At 35.7% G+C, this 20,538-nt stretch overlaps 1 protein-coding gene across 10 annotated transcripts in view; it reads right to left on the reverse strand.

The window, feature by feature from the left end:
* Nucleotides 1-20,538, reverse strand: part of PTPRM (protein tyrosine phosphatase receptor type M) — a 1,039,589-nt gene that overhangs the window by 405,000 nt on the left and 614,051 nt on the right. For all 10 annotated transcript variants that reach the window (XM_043975661.1, XM_043975656.1, XM_043975655.1 and 7 more), the window contains exons 12-13: nt 8,218-8,491; nt 5,256-5,292 (exon numbers count right to left, since the gene is read on the reverse strand). In XM_043975661.1, the coding sequence (XP_043831596.1) occupies nt 5,256-5,292; nt 8,218-8,491 (311 nt within the window). The remainder of the gene's footprint in view (nt 1-5,255; nt 5,293-8,217; nt 8,492-20,538) is intronic.

Genomic DNA, 20,538 nt, shown 5'->3' on the forward strand with positions numbered 1-20,538 from the left:
TTAATGTACCATTCAGTTAAGAGTATTGAGGATATGTTTTCTGAGTTTTCCTTTATTTTAAAAAAAACATTCTATTGTACTGTCTGTAATAAAACTCATGATGGGGGAGAATCAAGTTGATAAATCCTATGGCCCACAAGTAACAGTGGTTCAAACATAGCTTCCCTATGTTCAAATAGGACACAGTCCCTAATTTGGAATCTCTTTGAAATGATATATGCATATTTTATTTATGTGTGCATATGTATCTCATATATTTATATGCATAAAACATAAATATATAGGAAAATTTTCAAAATGTTTTGGATGTTAGGATGTTTAAGGAACATATATAGAACTACTGTACAAAACTGATTTTATCTTTGCAAATCTAAATGCATATATATTTATGATGGTTGTCTTTAACAACTTCAGTGAAAATCCCACCAACAGATACTAGAGACATTAGACTCTCATATTGTGGGCAAAGATTTCCAAGTTTTTCATTTAACATAATTACTAAAGATAGTTGTAAAGTGACTCTTTTTTTTTGGGGGGGGTGAGGCAATTGGGGTTAGGTGACTTGCCAAATCACACAGCTAGTAAATGTTAAGTGTCTGAGGCTAGATTTGAACTCAGGTCCTCCTAACTCCAGGGCCAGTGCTCTATCCACTGCACCACCTAGCTGTCCCTAAAGTGACTCATTATTACCTATATATTAATATACCACATTTTGGACAGGAATTTATCAACAGAACAAGATTCTTTACCAGAGTAAGATCCTGTTATTTGTTATTTAGTATGATTGAAGCCTCCCAAGCTCACATTATAAAGGACTGCTTCAGGACCATCTATCATTAGGTAGTAGTGAAGTATAGAGAAGTGAGAAATTGTAATAGCTAACACAGAGTAGAGTCTACTGATCTAGAAAAACACTCCAAATGGAAAAAAAATGAAGAGGTATATAAAAAAGCAAACAAACAGAATACTCTAAGTTCTATTTCCCCAAAGTAGCCAAAAGTTGTTCCTTTGACTATAGCAAAAAATAAAGTAGGCTAGCAAAAGCATATATCTAAATGACATTTAAATTCTGTTCCATTATAGGGCAATTTGCCATTCTTTCCTCTTTATCTCTGCTTTTTAGAAACTGTACCTTCCTTCAAGGCACATTTGGGTGTCACTTCCTTCATGAAGCCTTTCCTAATTCCTGTTTGTTTTTCCATCCTCAAATTATCTTATACTTACTTATCAATCAATTAATCAGCAAAGATTTATTAAACACCTTCTACGTCTTAGCCACTGTGCTAGAACCCAGATGGATAGTTAAATAACTAGCTAGAAAGATATGTATAAATATCGATATATGTATATATGTGTATATATCTTATATATACACATAAAATTTAAAAATCCCTGCTCTCAGAGAGCTTACATTCTAATGGAGGAGATAGTACATATGCACTATATGATATATTATTATACATATATTATAGCTTATGTGTTATATGGTATTTTACTCATATATAACATAGAACATAATATGTATATGTGTATAGATAAAATCTAAAAGATATAAAATAAATACAAGGAAGTTAGAGAGATCTGGTAAGTTCATGTAGAAGGTAAAGTACTTGAACTATGCCTTGAAGAAAGTGAGGGATTCAATGAGATGGAGGTGAGGAGACAGGGCATTCCAGGTATCAGGGCAGCCAATAAAAAGGCATGGAAATGGGAGGTGAAATCGTCCATGTGAGAAGACTAGTTTGGCTGGATCTCAAGCGTGCAGGAGGAGGACTGATGTTTAATGATGCTGTAAAGACCATTTGGGGCCAGGTTGTAAAGGGTTTTAAAAGCCAAAGAGAGGAATTTATATTTGATCTTAGATGCAATAAAAAATGACTGGAATTTCTTGAGTAGAGGAGTGACCTATTCAGATGTGTGCATAAGAAAAATTTCTTTGATAGCTGTATGGTGAATGGATTGGGGTGGGGAAAGATCTGAGTAAGGGAGACAGATTACTAGGCCATTGCAGTAGACCTGGGAGAGGTGATGAAAGGAAAAGCTGGGAATGTAGCTGTGTGATTAGAGAGGACTGAGCTATTTGATGATGTGGAGAGGAAGAGACATGCTAAGATTTAGCCTATGGTTGCTTACATGAGGTGAAACGTAGTGGGGAGATAAGCATTGGTGTCTTCTGCAGAAATAGTGAAGCCTAGTGGGGAGGTGGGTTCTGGGGGGAAAAGATCATGAATTCTGTTCTGGACATTTAGAGTGTAAGATGTGTTGAAGAGAAGAGGTCCCAATACAGAACTCTGAAGGTATATCCAAAGTTAGGGAGCATGCTAGGTAAATGATACAACTTTACTTAGCTCCAAAAATTGTGTGTCTCCCTAGTAGAATGTAAGAGTTGTCTTTTTCGTTTGTTTGAGCTTTCTATTCCCAGCACAGTGCTTTGTATATAGCAGGTGTTTAATAAATGCTTATAGCATTGAGTAAGATTCTTAGAACCTAAGAAATAGGAGTTTCAGTGATCACCCTGCCTGTAGTCAATAAGTATATTCACATGTGCAGAGCAGGAAGTTACATAGGTTGTATGCCTATTCAAAGGAGTGACATTCTAGTAGATGTTCTCTCATAGGGATGGATATGTATAGGAAAGCATGTCAGGTCTTTTCTGTGTCTAATTTTTATGATGTTTAATATGTGAAATTAGTGTCACAACAGACCATGTGCAAATGATTAAAATAATCAAAACATTAAAGGTATAAATAGCATGAAAATATATCTTAAAGAGACATAGACATTTCCTGGAAATTACAAATTGAGCTCTTTGTGAAAACAAAACCACCTCCAGACTATCTCTGTAAAAACACTTGACAACAGTTATTTTAGAAGAACATTGAAATCTTTGGAAATACAATGCATGTCTTAAAAAAGTGTTTTCGTTAGCTGAAAATTTAATTAAAAGCCAACACTGTGAAGCAAAAACAATTGGGGTGATTTAGGCCAGAGTTATGATGTAGTCATCAGTTCCTGGTGCTAAAGAGCTTATGTCGAGGAGGACTAGATAGCTTTTCTACTTCCTTATCCTAGGCCCTAGAAGTCAAGATGGAATGATTAACACTGCAGTAAGATGAATTTAAGTAAAAACCATGAAGGACTTTCATGATTCTGAGTTGTGAAAGCTTATAGTCCAAATGGATCCCACCTCATTTCTTTCTCTGGGGATTTTAAAGAGCAAGCTAATTTTGCTTGGGGGCAAGATCTCTCTCAAAGCTGTTTACAACTCTATGGGTTTATGAAAGGATAATCAACAAATAGCTCAATGGAATGTTCGTGCTCATTTTTACTTCCCCTTCCACAAATGGAGGTTACAAGAACTGTCTGTTAATATATAAAGGTTCACAAATCACCTAAAAAATGTGAGTGGAGATTATCTAATCAATGAGGTCAACTGATTATCTAGCCATCTCTTAGGAATGGGTAAAACAAACCACAATATTGATTAAACCACAATGATGGGAGAAAAACACTATCCCAATCTGTTGTGCAAATAGCAAAGCTGTCAGATTTCCCTCCTCACTAATGTCATTTACATTGCTAGATCATTCTTGAAAATGAAAACTATGAGAGAAAGTTCATTATTACTATGGTAAATATGGCAGGGAATTAGGCTTACTAAATAGAACACAGAAATACCACAATCAGGAAGGCAAAAATGTAGAACATTTAAAACAGAAAGACCATTCAACTGGAAGTCAAAACTATCTGGGTTCAAGTCCTTATTCTGATCATGACTAGCTGTGTGACCTTGGGTAACTTTCAGTGAATCAGTTTTCCCATCTTTAAAGTAGGAATGATAATAACACCCTGTGCTGCCTGCCTAGCAGGATTGTTGCAAGAATCAAATATTAAAGTAGAGATATGAGTATTTTTTGGGGGGGTGGAAACCCAGAAAATATAAAGTAAGGTGGTTGTATTATTCTACATTTGCCACTTAAGGGGATACTTTCATTATTTTATATGGACTATTACAGAGAGTAATGAAGGAATATTTACAAATTCCTGTTCCTTAGCAGAGATAAGTCAGAGGCCTAAAAGGGTCAGAACATCAGCCAAGGACCTACATTAAATATAGGAAATAGTGTAAATATAGGGTAACAGCTCACATGAGGTGATTTCATATTATGAGAAAGAATTAAGAATTTAAAATTAATTTTAAAAAATCAGGAATACTAGAAACCAACAAATACACTATACATCATCATAGTCAATTAATTTAAAAATCAGTGTATATCAAGGAAGGTTTCAGAAGTATAGTATGTATTTATAAAATGGCTTTTAAAACCCCAGTACTTCCATTGCATAGAATTATATGTTTATGTGTGACTACTTATTTTACATATAAAACAACATAATTGTCATTTTCTTTTATGTTTGAATGATCAGTTGAGTTATTTCTAGTATAGTCTATTATCAACACTTTGTAGAATTTAAGGGGGGGGGGTTACAGAGACATACCCCAACAGTCCTATATTTACTATGTCAGCAATATTATTTCAGTCATTATCTTAGACATGGATTATCTCAGGTCCAGTGCATGACATTTTCTTCTACTCTATACTATAATGCCCTGGAATTTCAGGGTTTCCAGGAATACTGACTTCAATAATGTAAGCATTCTACTTATTCTCTGTTGAGAATGATTACCATTGAATAGCTGCTCCAAAATAGTGGATTATTTTCACTACCTTGCATATTAGCAGCCACCAGGCATACCACTAAGATTCTATTATATAAAAACATAGGAGAAATAAGTATAGTGAGATCATATAATAACCTCATAAGGTAAGCTTTAAAACAATCATCAGATGAGAAAATAGATTCACTACCTTCCTTTGTTTGCAGAGGTAAGAACCTATGGGTATAAACTGATGTGTTGGTTTGTTTTGCTGAACTGCTCTTCCCTTCTTTCTCTTTTTGATTTTGTAATATAAGAGGAGGCTGGATAGGGGGAGGAAAGGGTATTCAGAAATAAAGGTGATATACAAATAATAGATATCAGCCATTTCTTTTTAAAAGCCCCCATCGTCAGAAACAAAGTATAAAAACTATACTGATGCTTCTGCAGAACAATTTCTAGACTCTCCATCACAGTATCCCTATGTATAATCAAATAATTTTAAATGACGCAATATTATTATTTCCGGTGGTTTAGAAATACTCGGTAAAAGAGCTTCTATGAAACAGAAAAGCACCTCAGAATTTCAACCTACCTTTGGTGGCCACCCTGACGCAATCAATCTTGGTTTCCTGTGTCAAATAAAGAGGAAAAAGAGGTCACTATCAGAAGCTCACTGAGAAAACCATCTCGATTCTAAAGCTATTAATGAGGAAAGAAAGCCCTCCTTGTTTTGGGAGGAGTTTTGATTACTGGATCAAAGCTACATGATATACACTAAGTTACACTTCCTGGCTGAGAATAAAATATACTAGAACATGCAACAACCACCACCACCAAAAAAACAAAGAATACTTCACCTAACTCTGGCCCAAAAGATGAAAGAAGAGTAACAAATGCAAAAGGGTGGTTATCTTTCTGAAGCTTTGCTGACCTCTAACTATTCTTACTCCCTTCCTGTGCAAACAAGGCTGGAGAAGAGAACATAGCTCAGCTCAAAGAACTATATGTCTTTAAAAAAAATCACAATTGTGCAGTCTCGGTGCATTGCCAAAGTATAGCCATTAGGGTGGCTAGAAACTCTTTCTGGGCTGTTGAGAGATACATCCATGTACTCAGGGGTTTATTATTACTTTTTTTTGGTGGGAGTTTGGGGGAAGTTGAGGAAGAAATAATTGAATAAAATGGGCCCAGCAAGGGCCCTGTGAGAGTTTTTAATTTCAATTTCAAAGTCATCTTACTGATAGTATTTTCACTTTTTAAAAAATCCTCATTGAATTATAGGAAAAGGAAATTTAACTTGTTTTAGAACCAAAAAGTAAGGATCAAATAAGCTGAATAGACAGTTGTTAGGATCAAAACAGAAATAAGTTGTGTGTGCGTGCATGTGTGTATCATAGGTGTATCTCAGATGTAGACTAAACAACATTAATTCATTTATTCCCGCTACATGCCTTTAAGAAGTTTCTGCTATGTACCAGGAGCTGTTGTATCAGCTGGGGATACAAAAACAATCCATGAAGCAATCTCAACCCTTTGTGAGTTTATGTTCTATCATGAAGGAGAAGTTTGGAAGAGGTTCTGATGATTTCCACTAAACATGGAATGAATGAGTCTATACATAATCATGTAAAGAGAAAGGGAAGAAACAACTAAAGGGGTGTGATGGGTCAGGAATAGCAGGAGTCTTTAAAACTCTAAGGATTCTAAGACATAGAGGTAAGGAAGAAGAGAATCCTAAGGGTGGTAGAGGGTGGGATGGGCAGGGTACAGCTGGTGTAAATCATGGGGGTGGGAGATAGAAATCTGTTTTAGAAGAAGAGCAAAATAGATGAGTTTGGAGGAAATATAGAGTTTGTGCAGGTAAGTAATGTAAAATATGTGAAAATGAAGTTTCTTGAGTAAGGTAATGGCATGGGCTGATTTATCCTTCAGGAATATTCTTTTGACAATTGACTAAAAAATAGGTTAGAGGAGAGAGGGTGGAAGATGAGATACCCACTGGAAGTCATTACAAGACAACTTCTGGAAATCACATGTACAAATGGAAATTATTTTTCAATCATCTAATCTCAAAGCACTTTAGAGTCCTTCTACTAAACTATAAACACTTTGAGGTCAGAGATTATGCCTGATTATGTCATTTTCTTCCCCTTATAAGGAAGAATAGGCAAAAAAAGAGTGAGTCTATCATCATGCCTTTATTAAACACTTGCTAGGTGTCAGGCACACTGTTAAGCGTCAGAGATACAAAGAAAGGCAAAAAAGAAAGCCTGGTCCACAAGAATCTCACATTCTAATGGGGGAAACAACATGCAAACAGCTATGCATGTACAACATATATACAAACAAGGAAATCTCGGAGGGAAGGCACTAATAGCAAATACTAAGGGGGACTGAGAAAGGCGTTGTGCAGAAGGTAGAATATGAGCCTGGACAGCTGAATGGTGTCGTGGGAGATCACTGAGTTTGGAATCAGAAAGTTTCATCTTCATGAGTTCAAATCTGGTCTCAGACACTGACCAGCTGTGTGACCCTGGGCAAATCACTGAACCCTGTTTGCCTCGGTTTCCTTATCTGTCAAATGAGCTGAAGAAGGAAATGGCAAACTTCTCCAGTATCATTGCCAAGAAAACCCTGTATGGAGTAATGGAGAGTCAAACAAGACTATAAAACAACCCAACAACAAAAAAAGGACTTGAGCTTAGACTCAAGTATCTCCTCAAAGTAGATATCTGATTAACATCTGTTGAATGAAAGAAACTAAAACATCATCAGGACAAAATGCCTTCCCTCAAAGATTAATCTATACTTCTTAGTTCATATTTAGTTCAATGCCATGTGAAAAAATCACTGCTTTCTAATAATCATGACTTTATTACCCTCTAAGCAATTTGAACTTAGTGAATATGATAAAAACAGAAAAACTGACTATTGCCTCCAGGACCAAATACAAAATGCTTTTTTGGCATTCAAAGTCTTTTATAACCCAGACCCTTCCTAGCTTTCTCATATTCTTACACCTTACTCTCCAAAGCATACTCTTCAATCCAGAAACACTGGCCTTATGACTGTTCCATGAACAAGGCATTCCATCTCTCAACTCTGGGCCATTTTTCTGATCATGCCTCATGCCTGGAACACTGTCCCTTCTCTACCCCGAATACCGATCTTCCTGGCTTCCTTTAAGTCCCAAGTAAAATTTTACCTGCTACAAGAAAATTTCCCCAAACTTTCTTAATTGTAGTACTTCCCTATGTTATTTCCTATTACATATATACATATATGTGTATGTGCATATTTGTACATAATATATGTACATACACATACATGTACATAATAATATATGTGTGTATATATATGTGTGTTGACACACAGACCAACACACATAGTTCTAAATCTGTTTGCATATTTATCTCCCCATTAGCTTATAAGGTCCTGGAGCACAGGGACTGTCTTTTTGCCTCTTTTTTGTTGGCCAAGTACTTAGACAAGTGTTTGAAACACAGTAGGTACTTAATAAATATATTGATCAATTAACCACATGAAACACTTACCCCATTAGCTCTACTAGCAGCTTGAAAATAAATTCTGTAGCTTTTGTGGGGGAGAAGAGGAGTATTCCAGTAGCCACTGTATGTTCTATTGTCACCAATTGTAAAGGGCTGAGCAGCCTGAAGGCTGTTTGCTGGAAACTCGGCAGCGAAATAGTATGGAGAGTTGAGGACTGAAGCATTCTGGAAGTGAATTGGCACGGGGTAGCATTTCAGTATTTCCGTCGTCTTTTTAGTTCTACGAGGGCTTTCTTCTTCAACCACTATTTGGTAAACACTAAGAAAGGAGAAGAGAAAAATCAAAAGCAGTGAGTTCTCATATCCTAAAGATTTTTTTTAATGATATCTGAGTGAGACTACCATGTCTCCATTCCTCCCTGCACAAGGTCATGCAAATCACAGAAAATGCTGGATAATGGCAATTGAACACTGAAATCTGGCAAGTTACTAGGGGAAAAATTATATCTATGATCCCTATAGTGGTCCTAAGATTTACAACATGCTTTCCTCATCAATTCCTTTTTGTTTGTTTGTTTTTCATCAATTCTTTCAGATAAGTAATTCAAGGTTTATTATCCTGATCATGCAGATGGAATGAAGTTATCAGTTCTTATGATAATCTCAGGAAGATCAAAATAACAAATGATCCTAGAAATCATTGGCAGTTTAAGTGGTAAGCACAAGTAGGCTGTAGCATTATCTCCAATGATGACAGAAGACTGAAGAGTTGTAGGAAAGACATTTATCTATCAAGGACCTGAGTTACTTAGAAAAATAGACTGGTTATGTTGCAAGATTTTAATGGTGACGATGGTGATGGTGGTAATGATGATGATATTATAACATTCATATAGTGCTTTGAGGTTTGCAAAGTGCTTTACAAATATCGTGTCACTTAATCCTACAACATCTTGGAAAGAAGGTGATATTATGATCCCCATTTATAGATAAAAAAACTGAGCCAGATATGAATGCTGGTCTTCCTGTCTCCAGGTCCATCTCTCTCTGCTTTAATTTTCTCTTTTTTTAATTCTTTTTTTTTCTTTTTTTCTTTTTTGTGGGGCAATGAGGCTTAAGTAACTTGCCCAGGGTCACACAGCTAGTAAGTGTCAAGTGTCTGAGGCCAAATTTGAATTCAGGTCCTCCTGAATCCAGGGCTGGTGCTTTATCCACTGTGCCACCTAGCTGCCCAATTTCCTCATTTTTAAAATGAGAGGAATGGAGTGACTTCCAACTCTCCCTATAACACTTTATGAAGGCCATCATCCCATTTGATAGATGCTCTATGTAGAACATATGGAAAGATTATGGGTAAGAATTACTCAGGATAAGAGAGCAAGGGCAAATTGTAATCTGTATCAAATGTGCTGTAATCTGTACCAGTGAAGGAAATGTTGGAATTAGTGATATCATGGATCAAACTAAGTGTCAAAGAAAAGGATTGATGAGGAAACAGAGGCTTGGGGGCTCACCAGAAAAAGGTTTGTCCATGATCACACAGTTAATAAATATTAGAGCCAGGGTTCAAATTTAGGCCTCATGGATCTTTACCTCTCTTTCTGCCTCTGAAGAAATGCCCATTGGTTGTTCCAAAGTAAAAACATGTTATTTTGTTAAAGAAAATGGAACTTCTATAAGTATCATCTTTCTTTCAAATGATGAAGAGGGAAGTAGAAAACTGGGAAAGAATTTTGAAACAAGTATCTCTGATAAAGGCCTCATTTCTCAAATTTATAGAGAAATGGGTCAAATTTATAAAAATACAAGTCATTGCCCAATTGATAAATTGGCAAAGGATATGAACAGGCAGTTTTCAAACAAAGAAATCCAAACCATCTATAATCATATGAAAAAATGCTCTGCATCATTATTGATCAGAGCCATGCAAATTAAAACAACTCTGAGGTATTACTTCACACCTATCAGTGGCAAATATAACAAAAACTGAAAATATTGGATGCTGGAGGGGATGTTAGAAAGCTGGGATACTAATCCACTGTTGGTGGAGTTGTGAAAAGAACCAACCATTCTGGAGAGCAATTTGGAACTATGCCCAAAGGGCTATAGAACTGGGTATACCCTTTGATCCAGCAATGCCACTGTTAGGTTTATATCTCAAAGATATCCCCCCAAAGAGAAAAAGACCTATTTGTACAAAATTATTTATAGCAGCTCTTTTTGTGGTGGCTAGGAACTGGAAATCAAAGGAAAGTCCATCAACTGGGGAGTATCTAAACTGTGGTATATGATGGTGATGGAATATTATTGTGCTATAAGAAATGGCAAGCAGGATGACTTCAGAAAGGACTGGAAAGACATGTATGAAATGATACATTGTGAAATGAGCAGAACCAAGAGAGCATTGTACATAGAGACACCAAATAGTGTTTGATGAAGAACTGTGAATGACTTGAATATTTTTTTTTGTGAGGCAATTGGGGTTAAGTGACTTGCCCAGGGTCGCACAGGAAGTATGTGTCAAGTGATTGAGGCCGGATTTGAACTCAGGTCCTCCTGAATCCAGGGCCGGTGCTCTATCCACTGCATCACCTAGCTGCCCCAACTTGAATATATATATTTTTTTTTTTTAGTGAGGCAATTGGGGTTAAGTGACTTGCCCAGGGTCACACAGCTAGTAAGTGTTAAGTGTCTGAGGCCGGATTTGAACTCAAGTACTCCTGACTCCAGGGCCGGTGCTCTATCCACTGCGCCACCTAGCTGCCCCCAACTTGACTATTCTTAACAATACAATGATCCAAGACAATCCCAAAAGACTATTCATGAAACATACTATCCACCTCCAAAGAAAGAACTGATATTGATGGAACACATACTGAAACATGCTATTTTCACTTTCTTTCATTTTTTCTTTTAGTCAAGTTTTCTTATACAAAATGACAAATATGGTAATGCTTTACATAATTATATATGTATAACCCATATTTGATTGTTTGCCACCTCAGGGAAGGGGGAGGGCAGGGAGGGAAAGAAGGATAAAAATTGGAACCCAAAACTATAAATAAAAATATTTATTATTTTTAAAAATTATGAAGAGCTTGTTAGTATTTATGTGAACAAATTAAATAAATGTTGTTTTACATATACTTGGATATGAATTTATAGATTCAGTCACCCCTATGTATTTACTTTTTTCAAATGAGATAACAGAATAAAATTTTAATTTAAAAATAACAATACAAAACATATTACATTCTACAAAACCATATGCACTGAAACATGGTGTGTTTTGGCCATAATATTCAGGGACAAAATTTGATAGTGGCATTAATAACAGTAAAGAAACTAACTGATAGCTGTGGATAGTACAGGTACCTAATAGAGGCTACACACCCAAGATGAGAAAAGTGCTTTGGCAACTGAAGGTGCCAAAGTTGTTGTTGATGATGTTGCAGTTTCTTCTTGCTTTGTTGTTGTAGATGAGGTTTGTGATTTCATTGGGATAAGGAAAACCTAGTGAGGAAGCTCCTTTTATCAAGACAGATCAGCGTGTGCAATTTAGTCTTCAACAATCATTGGGGGCAGGGGCAGCTAGGTGGTGCAGTGGGTAGAGCACCGGCCCTGGATTCAGGATGACCTGAGTTCAAATCTGGCCTCAGATATTTGACACATATTAGCTGTGTGACCCTGGGCAAGTCACTTAAACCTCATTGCCCCGCCCCCCCCCCAAATTAAAAAAAACACACACAAATAGTCAATGAATGAATGAAGAAATAAATAGCTGAATAAATAGATAGATAAAGAATGAATGAATGAATGAATGAATGAATGAATGAATGAATGAATGAATGAATGAAAAGGATCATTGAGGGCTCTGAGAAGTTAAAGGACTTGCTTTAGATGTGCAATATATATGTGAGGGGCAAGATCTGAACCCCTGTCATTTTTACTTTTTGAGGTGGTTTTCTATCCATTATATCAAGCTAACTAATTATTAATTAAAAGTGTAATTAACATTGGTATATGACTATCTTTTTAAAAAATCTTATTCATTTTAAACTTAAATACAAAATGAGAAAAGAACAAAAGAACAAAAACATAACATTTCCATGTACGCAGCAAAACATAATAGAGGATTCAACATAAAACAATACATCATCTTTTCATGAAAACCTATATAATAAAACCTACACATTATTTTCAAAGCTACCCAGTTTTTCTGTGCTTCCTGCTAGGTTTTCTTTTGTTCTGCTCTGCACTTTTATTTCTACATCCCTTACCCCATCCCCCACCCCTCTAGAGAAGGATACAATTAAACCCCTGGCATGACTGTATTCTTATAAATCTGACAAAGTTCTCTATATATTTGAGAAATGAGCCCTATCTGAGAGATTATCTTTGAAAGTCCTTTCCCCAATTTTCTGCTTTCCTTTTAATTTAGCTACATTGGTTATATTTAAAAAGAACTTTTTAATTTAAAATAATTGAAATTATCCATTTTACATCTCAACAATTCTATCTCTTGTTTCTTCCCATATTATTTTCCTATCCATGAGGCCGATATGCCTTCTGTTCCACGTTCTTCTAATTTTGATATATAGCTATCAAAACTGGCCCATTCTTTTGGGCACAGAAAATAGAGTGCTGGACCTGGAATCAGGAATACCTGGGTTCATATCTTGACTTAGATATTTACTAACTGTGTATACCAGGACAAGCTACTTAACAACTTCTTCATTTTCCTCTTATGTTAAATAGTGAGAATAACTCTTACCTTCCAGGATTATCATCAGGATAAAATGAGATAATATTTATAAAGTGCTTTGTAAACCTTTAAAGTCTTATTCAGATGTTAACTATCAGCTCTAGAGGCCAGTAGTACAAGAGGTATGAAAAGTAATAGACTTGAAGTCAGAAAGAACGGAGGTTAAATTATAGTTCAGATACCTACTAGCTATCTGACTATTGGACACTGAACCTCTACCTCAGTTTCCTCATTTGTAATATGGAGATAATAATAGCACCTTACGTACTTCGGTTGTCATGAGAATCAAATGAGATATCTAGCACTTTTCAAACTTCAAAATGATATATAAATTCTGGATATTTATTATTATTATTACACAAGTTAATCATGAAGGTCACATGAGCTTCTACGATCAAAGGATTACAAATTTACAGCTGAAGGAGAGTTTGTAGGGCAAGTAATTTAACCCTTTAAGTTTATAGATAAGGATCCTGAGACCCACAAAATGACTAACTAGGTTCACAAGATAATAAATGCCAGATGGCATCTCATACTGTGTTACTCTTGAACATACTCTAGAAGTGATTACCAAATTCAGGAGCTGGGGACTGAGATATATTTAGAGTGGGATTTATAAGCAACATTTAGTCAGAAGGATGCTAAGCACTGGAGTTCTATTTTCCCACCAAATCTACTTCCTGGTTAGTTTTCAACATTAGGGGAAGATTTTGAAAAGATTTTCAAGATTAGGGGAAGGCTGCTACTTGATAAAAAGTATAAAAAATTATGAAGATATATCCAAGAAGAAGTGAAGAATTTATCTTAACATTTCAATAACTGGTAGAAGTACTTTTGTGTTTTTTTAAGAAAGATAGGAGGGATACTTCTTCAGTGACTATATATACCCAAGAAATAAGTGTAAAGAACTAGTACTTCCTACTTGTATTGCAGATATCCTGGAAAGAGTCCACAGAATCTCCATTTATTCCTGAGTTGATTTATGAGCCAGGAAGTGAGGGGGTAGTTATCACCTTGTAAAAATTAGGAATGAGTGGAAGGCAGACTTCAGTACTAGATTTCAACACTAAATATCAGACTATGCCTTGGGGGCTATCCAATACCAGGGCACAATTTCAGTACTTAATTGGCAATGTCCTTCCTTACCTTGTTGGCATTTTGATTTTTGTGCCATGGACAGAACAATGTATCCTAAGAAAGGTCAACTTTAACAATTAAATTTGTTTTGTCACCATGGATTATGTTGTAAAGGTAAACAACTACCTCAGGTAGAATCCTTGGGGTCCCTTTTAGAAGCATACAGACTAAAAGTTCATTCCTAATGCGTGGCGATATTGTGGTAATGGTTGATAATCCCTTCTCTCCTTAGGTGAAAGCTATAACATTTTTAAAAAAAATATGAACTTCTACTAACAACTTAACCCAGTGATCTCATGGCTTATGGAGCCCCGGAGTAGTAGAAAATCATTCATATTTCAATGAGAACTAAAGCAAGAAATTATCCTTTAGGCCCTAAAGATATTAGGACAATTCTACTATTACAGCACTTTCATACAAAAATATTATTTCCTATAGAAACTAGTCCGCCATAGATAGCCACACTGCGAGGGAGGAACTAAACCAGAAACTATTGTTGTTGTTGAATTGTTTCAGGTAATATCCAACATTCTATGACCCCATTTGGGGTTTTCTTGGAAAGGACACTGGGGAGGTTTATCATTGACTTCTCTAGCCCATTTTACTGATGAGGAACTAAGGCAAACAGGGTTAAGTGCCTTGCCCAGGGTCACACAGCTACTAAGTGTTTGAGGCCAGATGTGAATTCAGGAAGATGAGTATTCCTGATTTTCAACACAGTGCTCTATCCACTGTGCCACCTAGCTGAAACTATTACTGTTTAATGACTACTGTTCATGACAGTTAATGGCCATGAAAAGAAATTACAGGGGGCAGCTAGGTGACATAGTAGATAAAGCACCAGCCCTGGATTCAGGAAGACCTGAGTTCAAATCCAGCCTAAGACACTTGACACTTACTAGCTGTGTGACCCTGGGCAAGTCACTTAACCCTCATTGCCCCGAAAAAAAAAAAGAAAGAAATTACAAAGAGAAGGATATAGAATTATTGGTAACTAAGATGGCCCTAGAAAAATGGTAGATTTTGGAAGGCATATAGAATCTCACAGGCCATGCATATTTTTATATTTTTTTTTTACATTTTATAAGGAGCATGTGTACTTCTTATTATCTAGACATCATGCTCACTAGGTGCTTGATCTTCTGTGCTTTTTCCTCCAGCCAATTCATCTACTAAGGATCAAAAACATACTGGGGGATGCTCTGCTCTGCTCTGGAGTATAGGCTTAGAGGGAACTGTTGTTGGAAAGGGTAAAAATATAGATGTGTGGTTGGGTTTTGTGCAATTATGCTAAAAGATGAGGTGGCCTGCTGAGACTGGGTATTGGCCCCACAATGCAAAAAACAGTCATTGAAAATACATTATAATAACCTAATAGCAGGACTTCTGGGGAAAATTTGGATGAAATAATTAATCTGCCAACACACATGGTGGCTATGATAGATATTTACATACCCAGAAGTCCCATTGAAAGACATAAGATTTGAACTTTGTGGAATACAAAGTATGGGCAGATCTGCTGCCATGCAACGCTTTGAGGGGCAGATGGATTCACAGCAACAATACACAGAAAATATGTTCTTGGAGCGCCAAAATTTAGACTACAAGAACTTAAGATCAGTCTCTTAACAGAGAACTGATGATAGGGGCAGCTAGGTGGTATAGTGGATAAAGCACTGGTCCTGGATTCAGGAGGACCTGAGTTCAAATCCATCCTCAGACACTTGACACTTACTAGCTGTGTGACCCTGGGCAAGTCACTTAACCCTCATTGCCCCACCAACAAAACAAAACTTATTGATAGCTGATGATATAATAAGGAAGAATGGAGAGAGTTGCTTATAGATGCAGAGAACTGAACTTTGCTGGTGACCTAATATTGAGAGAAGAAAGAAGTGAGGGTAAGGTTGCCTGGAAGGTTGCACAATATTGTGGCATAGGACTTAGAGCTGGTAGGCATCTAGGTGGCATAGTGGATAGAACATTGGGCCCTCTGAGTCAGGAAGATCTTAGTTCAAATATGGCCTCAGATATTATTATCTGTGAAACCTTGAGTAAATCAATTAAACACTCTTTGCCTCAAATTCCTCAATTGTAAAATAGGGAGAATAACACCCACCTTCCAGAATGGATGTGAGTACCAAATGAGAAAATATTTGCAAACCACTTACCACAATGGCTGGCACATAGTAGGTGCTATATAAATGCAAGTGATGGTGACGATTATGACCACAATGATGAGGATAGGAGCCCCTTGATAACATATCATGAGAATAGGCAGGGACTCAATATTTCTTTGCCTATAACCTCCCAATATAGTTTAAGAACTAGGTAGAGATAACTCTCACATGAGTTTGGAAACTAAGATAAAAGAAAAATCAATGAGTCAATAAGCATTTATTAAGTACCTATTATATATGAGGCAAAACTAGGAAAAGTGCAAACCATTTATCCAGAAAAGAAGAGCACTAGAAAATAGTAACCAAAAAAAAAAAAATGTTCCTCCATATCTCCCCCCTCAAACAAAGAAAGGAATAATGAGAAGAACAGGATTTGTCCTAATGTAATGTGTAGAAGGATGATGATGCCCCATTATAGCTACATGTTGTAGATTCAGGATTCCAATTCCTCTGAACTAACCTCTTTAAATAACTTGAAAAGTAGTGTATCATTAGGGAAAATGAAAGGATGAAAATTTTTAAATTTTTAATAAACCAGCATATAGTAGTTTTATTTCTTTATTTATTCATCTATTTATTTGTTAGTTTGTTATTGCTTTGTTTGTTTTTTTTTTTTTTTGCAGGGCAATGAGGGTTAAGTGACTTGCCCAGGGTCACACAGCTAGTAAGTGTCAAGTGTCTGAGGCCAAATTTGAACTCAGGTCCTCCTGAATCCAGGGCCAGTGTTTTATCCACTGCGCCACCTAGCTGCCCCTCATATAGTAGTCTTTAAAAACGTTTTATATATTTTAAGTATTTACCACTTACATCTAAAAACATTTTTAATATTCAATTTTTTTTAAATTTGGATTTCCAAATTCTCTCACTCCCTCACAGACTTCCCCTCTCTTTGAGAAAGCAATTAATTTTATATCAATTATACACATAAAACATATGTCCATATTAGCCATTTTCTAAAAGAAAACAAACAAAAACCAAGAAAAAAAATTTTTTTTTCAAAAAGTATGTTTCAATCTGCATTCAGAGTTCATCAATTTGGCAGCAGCTAGGTGGTGTAGTGGATAAAGCACTGACCCTAAATTCAGGGGGACCTGAGTTCAAATCTGGCCTCAGACACTTGACACTTACTAGCTGTGTGACCTTAGGCTAGTCACTTAATCCTTATTGCTCCACACCCCCCCCCAAAAAAAAAAGACCATTGACTCACAGAGTTCGTCAGTTTTTTCTATGGAGGTGGGTAATATTTCTCATTACTGGTCCTTTGGAATTGTCTTGGATCATTGTCTTAATCAAAGGAGCTACATCTTTTACAGTTGATCATTCTTACAATATTACTATATATAATGTTCTCCTAGTTCTGCTTACTTCAGTTTGCATGAGTTCATATAAATTTTTCCACATGTATCTGAAATCATCTTGCTCATGATTTTCTTATAGCACAATAGTATTTCATCACAATAGTTTAGCACAGCTTTAGCCATTCCCCAGTTGATGAGAATCCCTTCAATTTCTAATTCATTGCTACCACATAAAGAGCTGCTATAAGGTTTTTACAAATAGGTCCTTTTGTCATTTTCTTTTATCTCTTTTTGTGTATAGACCTAGTAGCAGGGTCAAAGAGTATGCACAATTTTATAAGTCCTTGGGCATAGTTCCCATTTTTTTTCTAGAATGACTGGACTAGTTTGCTTTTCTATTTATTATTTTTTAAATTTTTTTTTGCAGGGCAATGAGGGTTAAGTGACTTGCCCAGGGTCACACAGCTAGTAAATGTCAAGTGTCTGAGGCCAGATTTGAACTCAGGTCTTCCTGAATTCAGAGGTGGTGCTTTATCCACTGCACCACCTAGCTGCCCCCCTTTTTTATTTTTGACTGGACAAGTTTACAATGCCATCAACAATGTATTTGTGTCTCAATTTTTTCACATCCCCTCCAGCATTTGTCATAATTATTGTCTGTCACATTTGGTTAATCTGATAGATGTGATGTAGTATGTCAGAGTTGTTGTAATTTGCGTTTCTCTAATCAATCATGATTTAGAGCATTTTGTGTAATTATTAATAGGTTTAATTTTTCTGATTTTTTCACTGAACATAATTTTTATTGCATTATAGTCTGGAAAAGTACATTTAATCTTTCTGCTTTTCTACATTTGTTATGAGTATTTTATGCTTTATTACATGGTCGTTTTTCTTTGTTTGTTTGTTTCTTTTTTTTGTGAAGGTGCCATGTACAGCTAAGAAAAAAAATATATACTCTGTTTTATTCCCATTCAGTTTTCTCCAGTGACCTATTATATCTAACTTTTCCAAGATTCTATACATCTCCCTAACTTTTTTCTCATTTATCTTATGGTTAGATTTATCTGCTTCTGAGAAGGGAAAGTTGAGGTCCCCCAGTAGTATATTTTTACTATCTATTTCTTCTTCAATTCATTAAACTTTTCCTTTAACAATGTGGGTGCTATACCATTAGGTGCACATATGTTTGGTATAGGTAATACTTCATTGTGTATATTCCCTTGCTTACACCTTTTAATTAGGTCTCTTTTGCTTTTGCTTTGTTTGAAATCATTATTGCTACCACTGTCTTTTTTACTTCAGCTGAAGCATAATGGATTCTGCTCCAGCCCCTTTTCTTAACTCTGTGTATAAACAATATATTGCTGAATTCTAGCTTCTAATCCATTCTGCTACCCCCTTCCATTTTATGCGTGAATTAATCTCATTAACATTCACAGTCATGATCACTGTGTGTTTTCCTCCATTCTGTTTTCTTCTGTTTTATCCTTCTCTCTCATTTTTTATCCTGAGTCCCCTCTAAAGTCTGTTTTGCTTGTGATCACCACCTTCTAATTTGCATTTCCTTTTTCCAACCCCCTGTCATCTTTCCTTTATTCCCTTCCTCTTCTTTTATTTATTTATTCATTCATTCATTTTATTTATTTGTTTTGCGGGGCAATGAGGATTAAGTTACTTGCCCAGGGTCACACAGCTAGTAAGTGTCTAGTGTCTGAGGCTAGATTTGAACTCAGGTCCTACTGAATCCAGGGCTGGTGCTTTATCCACTGTGCCACCTAGCTGCCCCCTCCCTTCCCCTACATCTTTCTTAATTCCTTAATAATGGTAAATTTCTTAGAAGTTATATTTATCATCTTCACACATAGAAAAGAGTTTAACCTTATTACGTCCCTTATGAAGTTTCGTTCATATTTACCTTTTTTATGCTTCTCTTGAGTCTTGTATTGTATTTCAAAGTCTAATTTTCTATTCAGTTTTGGTCTTTTCATCAGGAATGCTTGGAATTCCTCTATTTCACTAAATATCCATTCTTCCCTTGAAGGATTATAATTAATTTTGTGGGTAGGTTATTCTTGGTTCTAATACCAGATCTTGTGCCTTCCAGAATAACATATCCCATGTCCTCTGATCCTTTAATGTGCTAGCTCCTGAATCTTGTGTGACTTTTTTACTTAAATTGTTTTTTTCTGGCTGTTTGAAGTGTTCTCTCTTTGATCTGGGAACTCTGGAATTTGGCTATCAGGTTTCTGGAAGTTTTCATTTTGGGATCTCTTTCAGGTGGTGATTAGTGGATTCTTTCACTTTCTATTTTATCTTTGGTTCTAGAGTATTAAGGAAATTTTCCTTGATAATTTCTTGAAATATGATATCTAAGCTCTTTCTTTGAATCATGTCTTTCAGGTAGTCTAATAATTCTTAAAATATCTCTCCTTGATTTGTTTTCCAGGTCAGTTATTTTTTTCTAATGAATATTTAATATTTCATCTTATTCTCCCCTTTTTAAACTTCATTTTATTTTTTCATAATGTCTCATGGAATCACTAACTTCCACTTGACCAATTTTAATTTTTAAGTAATTATTTTTTTCAGTGAGTTTTTGTGCCTCTTTTTTAATTTGGCCAATTCTGTTTTTTAAGTTGCTATTTTCTTCATTTTTTTTTGGTGCCTCTTTTACTAAGCCATTAATTGTCTCTTCATATTTTTTTTCTTTGCTCTTATTTCTTAACCTAATTTTTCCTCTACCACTCTTATTTCACTTTGAAAATAATTTTTTTAGCTGTTCCAGGAATGCTTGTTGGGCTTGTGTCCAATTCATACTTTTTCCCTTTGAGATTTTCCTTATAGCTGTTTTGACTTCATTTGGGGGGGGGGGGTGTCTTGGTCTTCCATTTCACAATATTACTTTTTTTTTAATAGGTAGGTTCTTTTTATCTATTTAACTTTTTTGCAATTTTTTTCTATTTTATTTCTTCATTTTGAACTT

Source organism: Dromiciops gliroides, chromosome 1, assembly GCF_019393635.1.
Source record: "Dromiciops gliroides isolate mDroGli1 chromosome 1, mDroGli1.pri, whole genome shotgun sequence".
Classification (NCBI taxonomy): domain Eukaryota; kingdom Metazoa; phylum Chordata; class Mammalia; order Microbiotheria; family Microbiotheriidae; genus Dromiciops; species Dromiciops gliroides.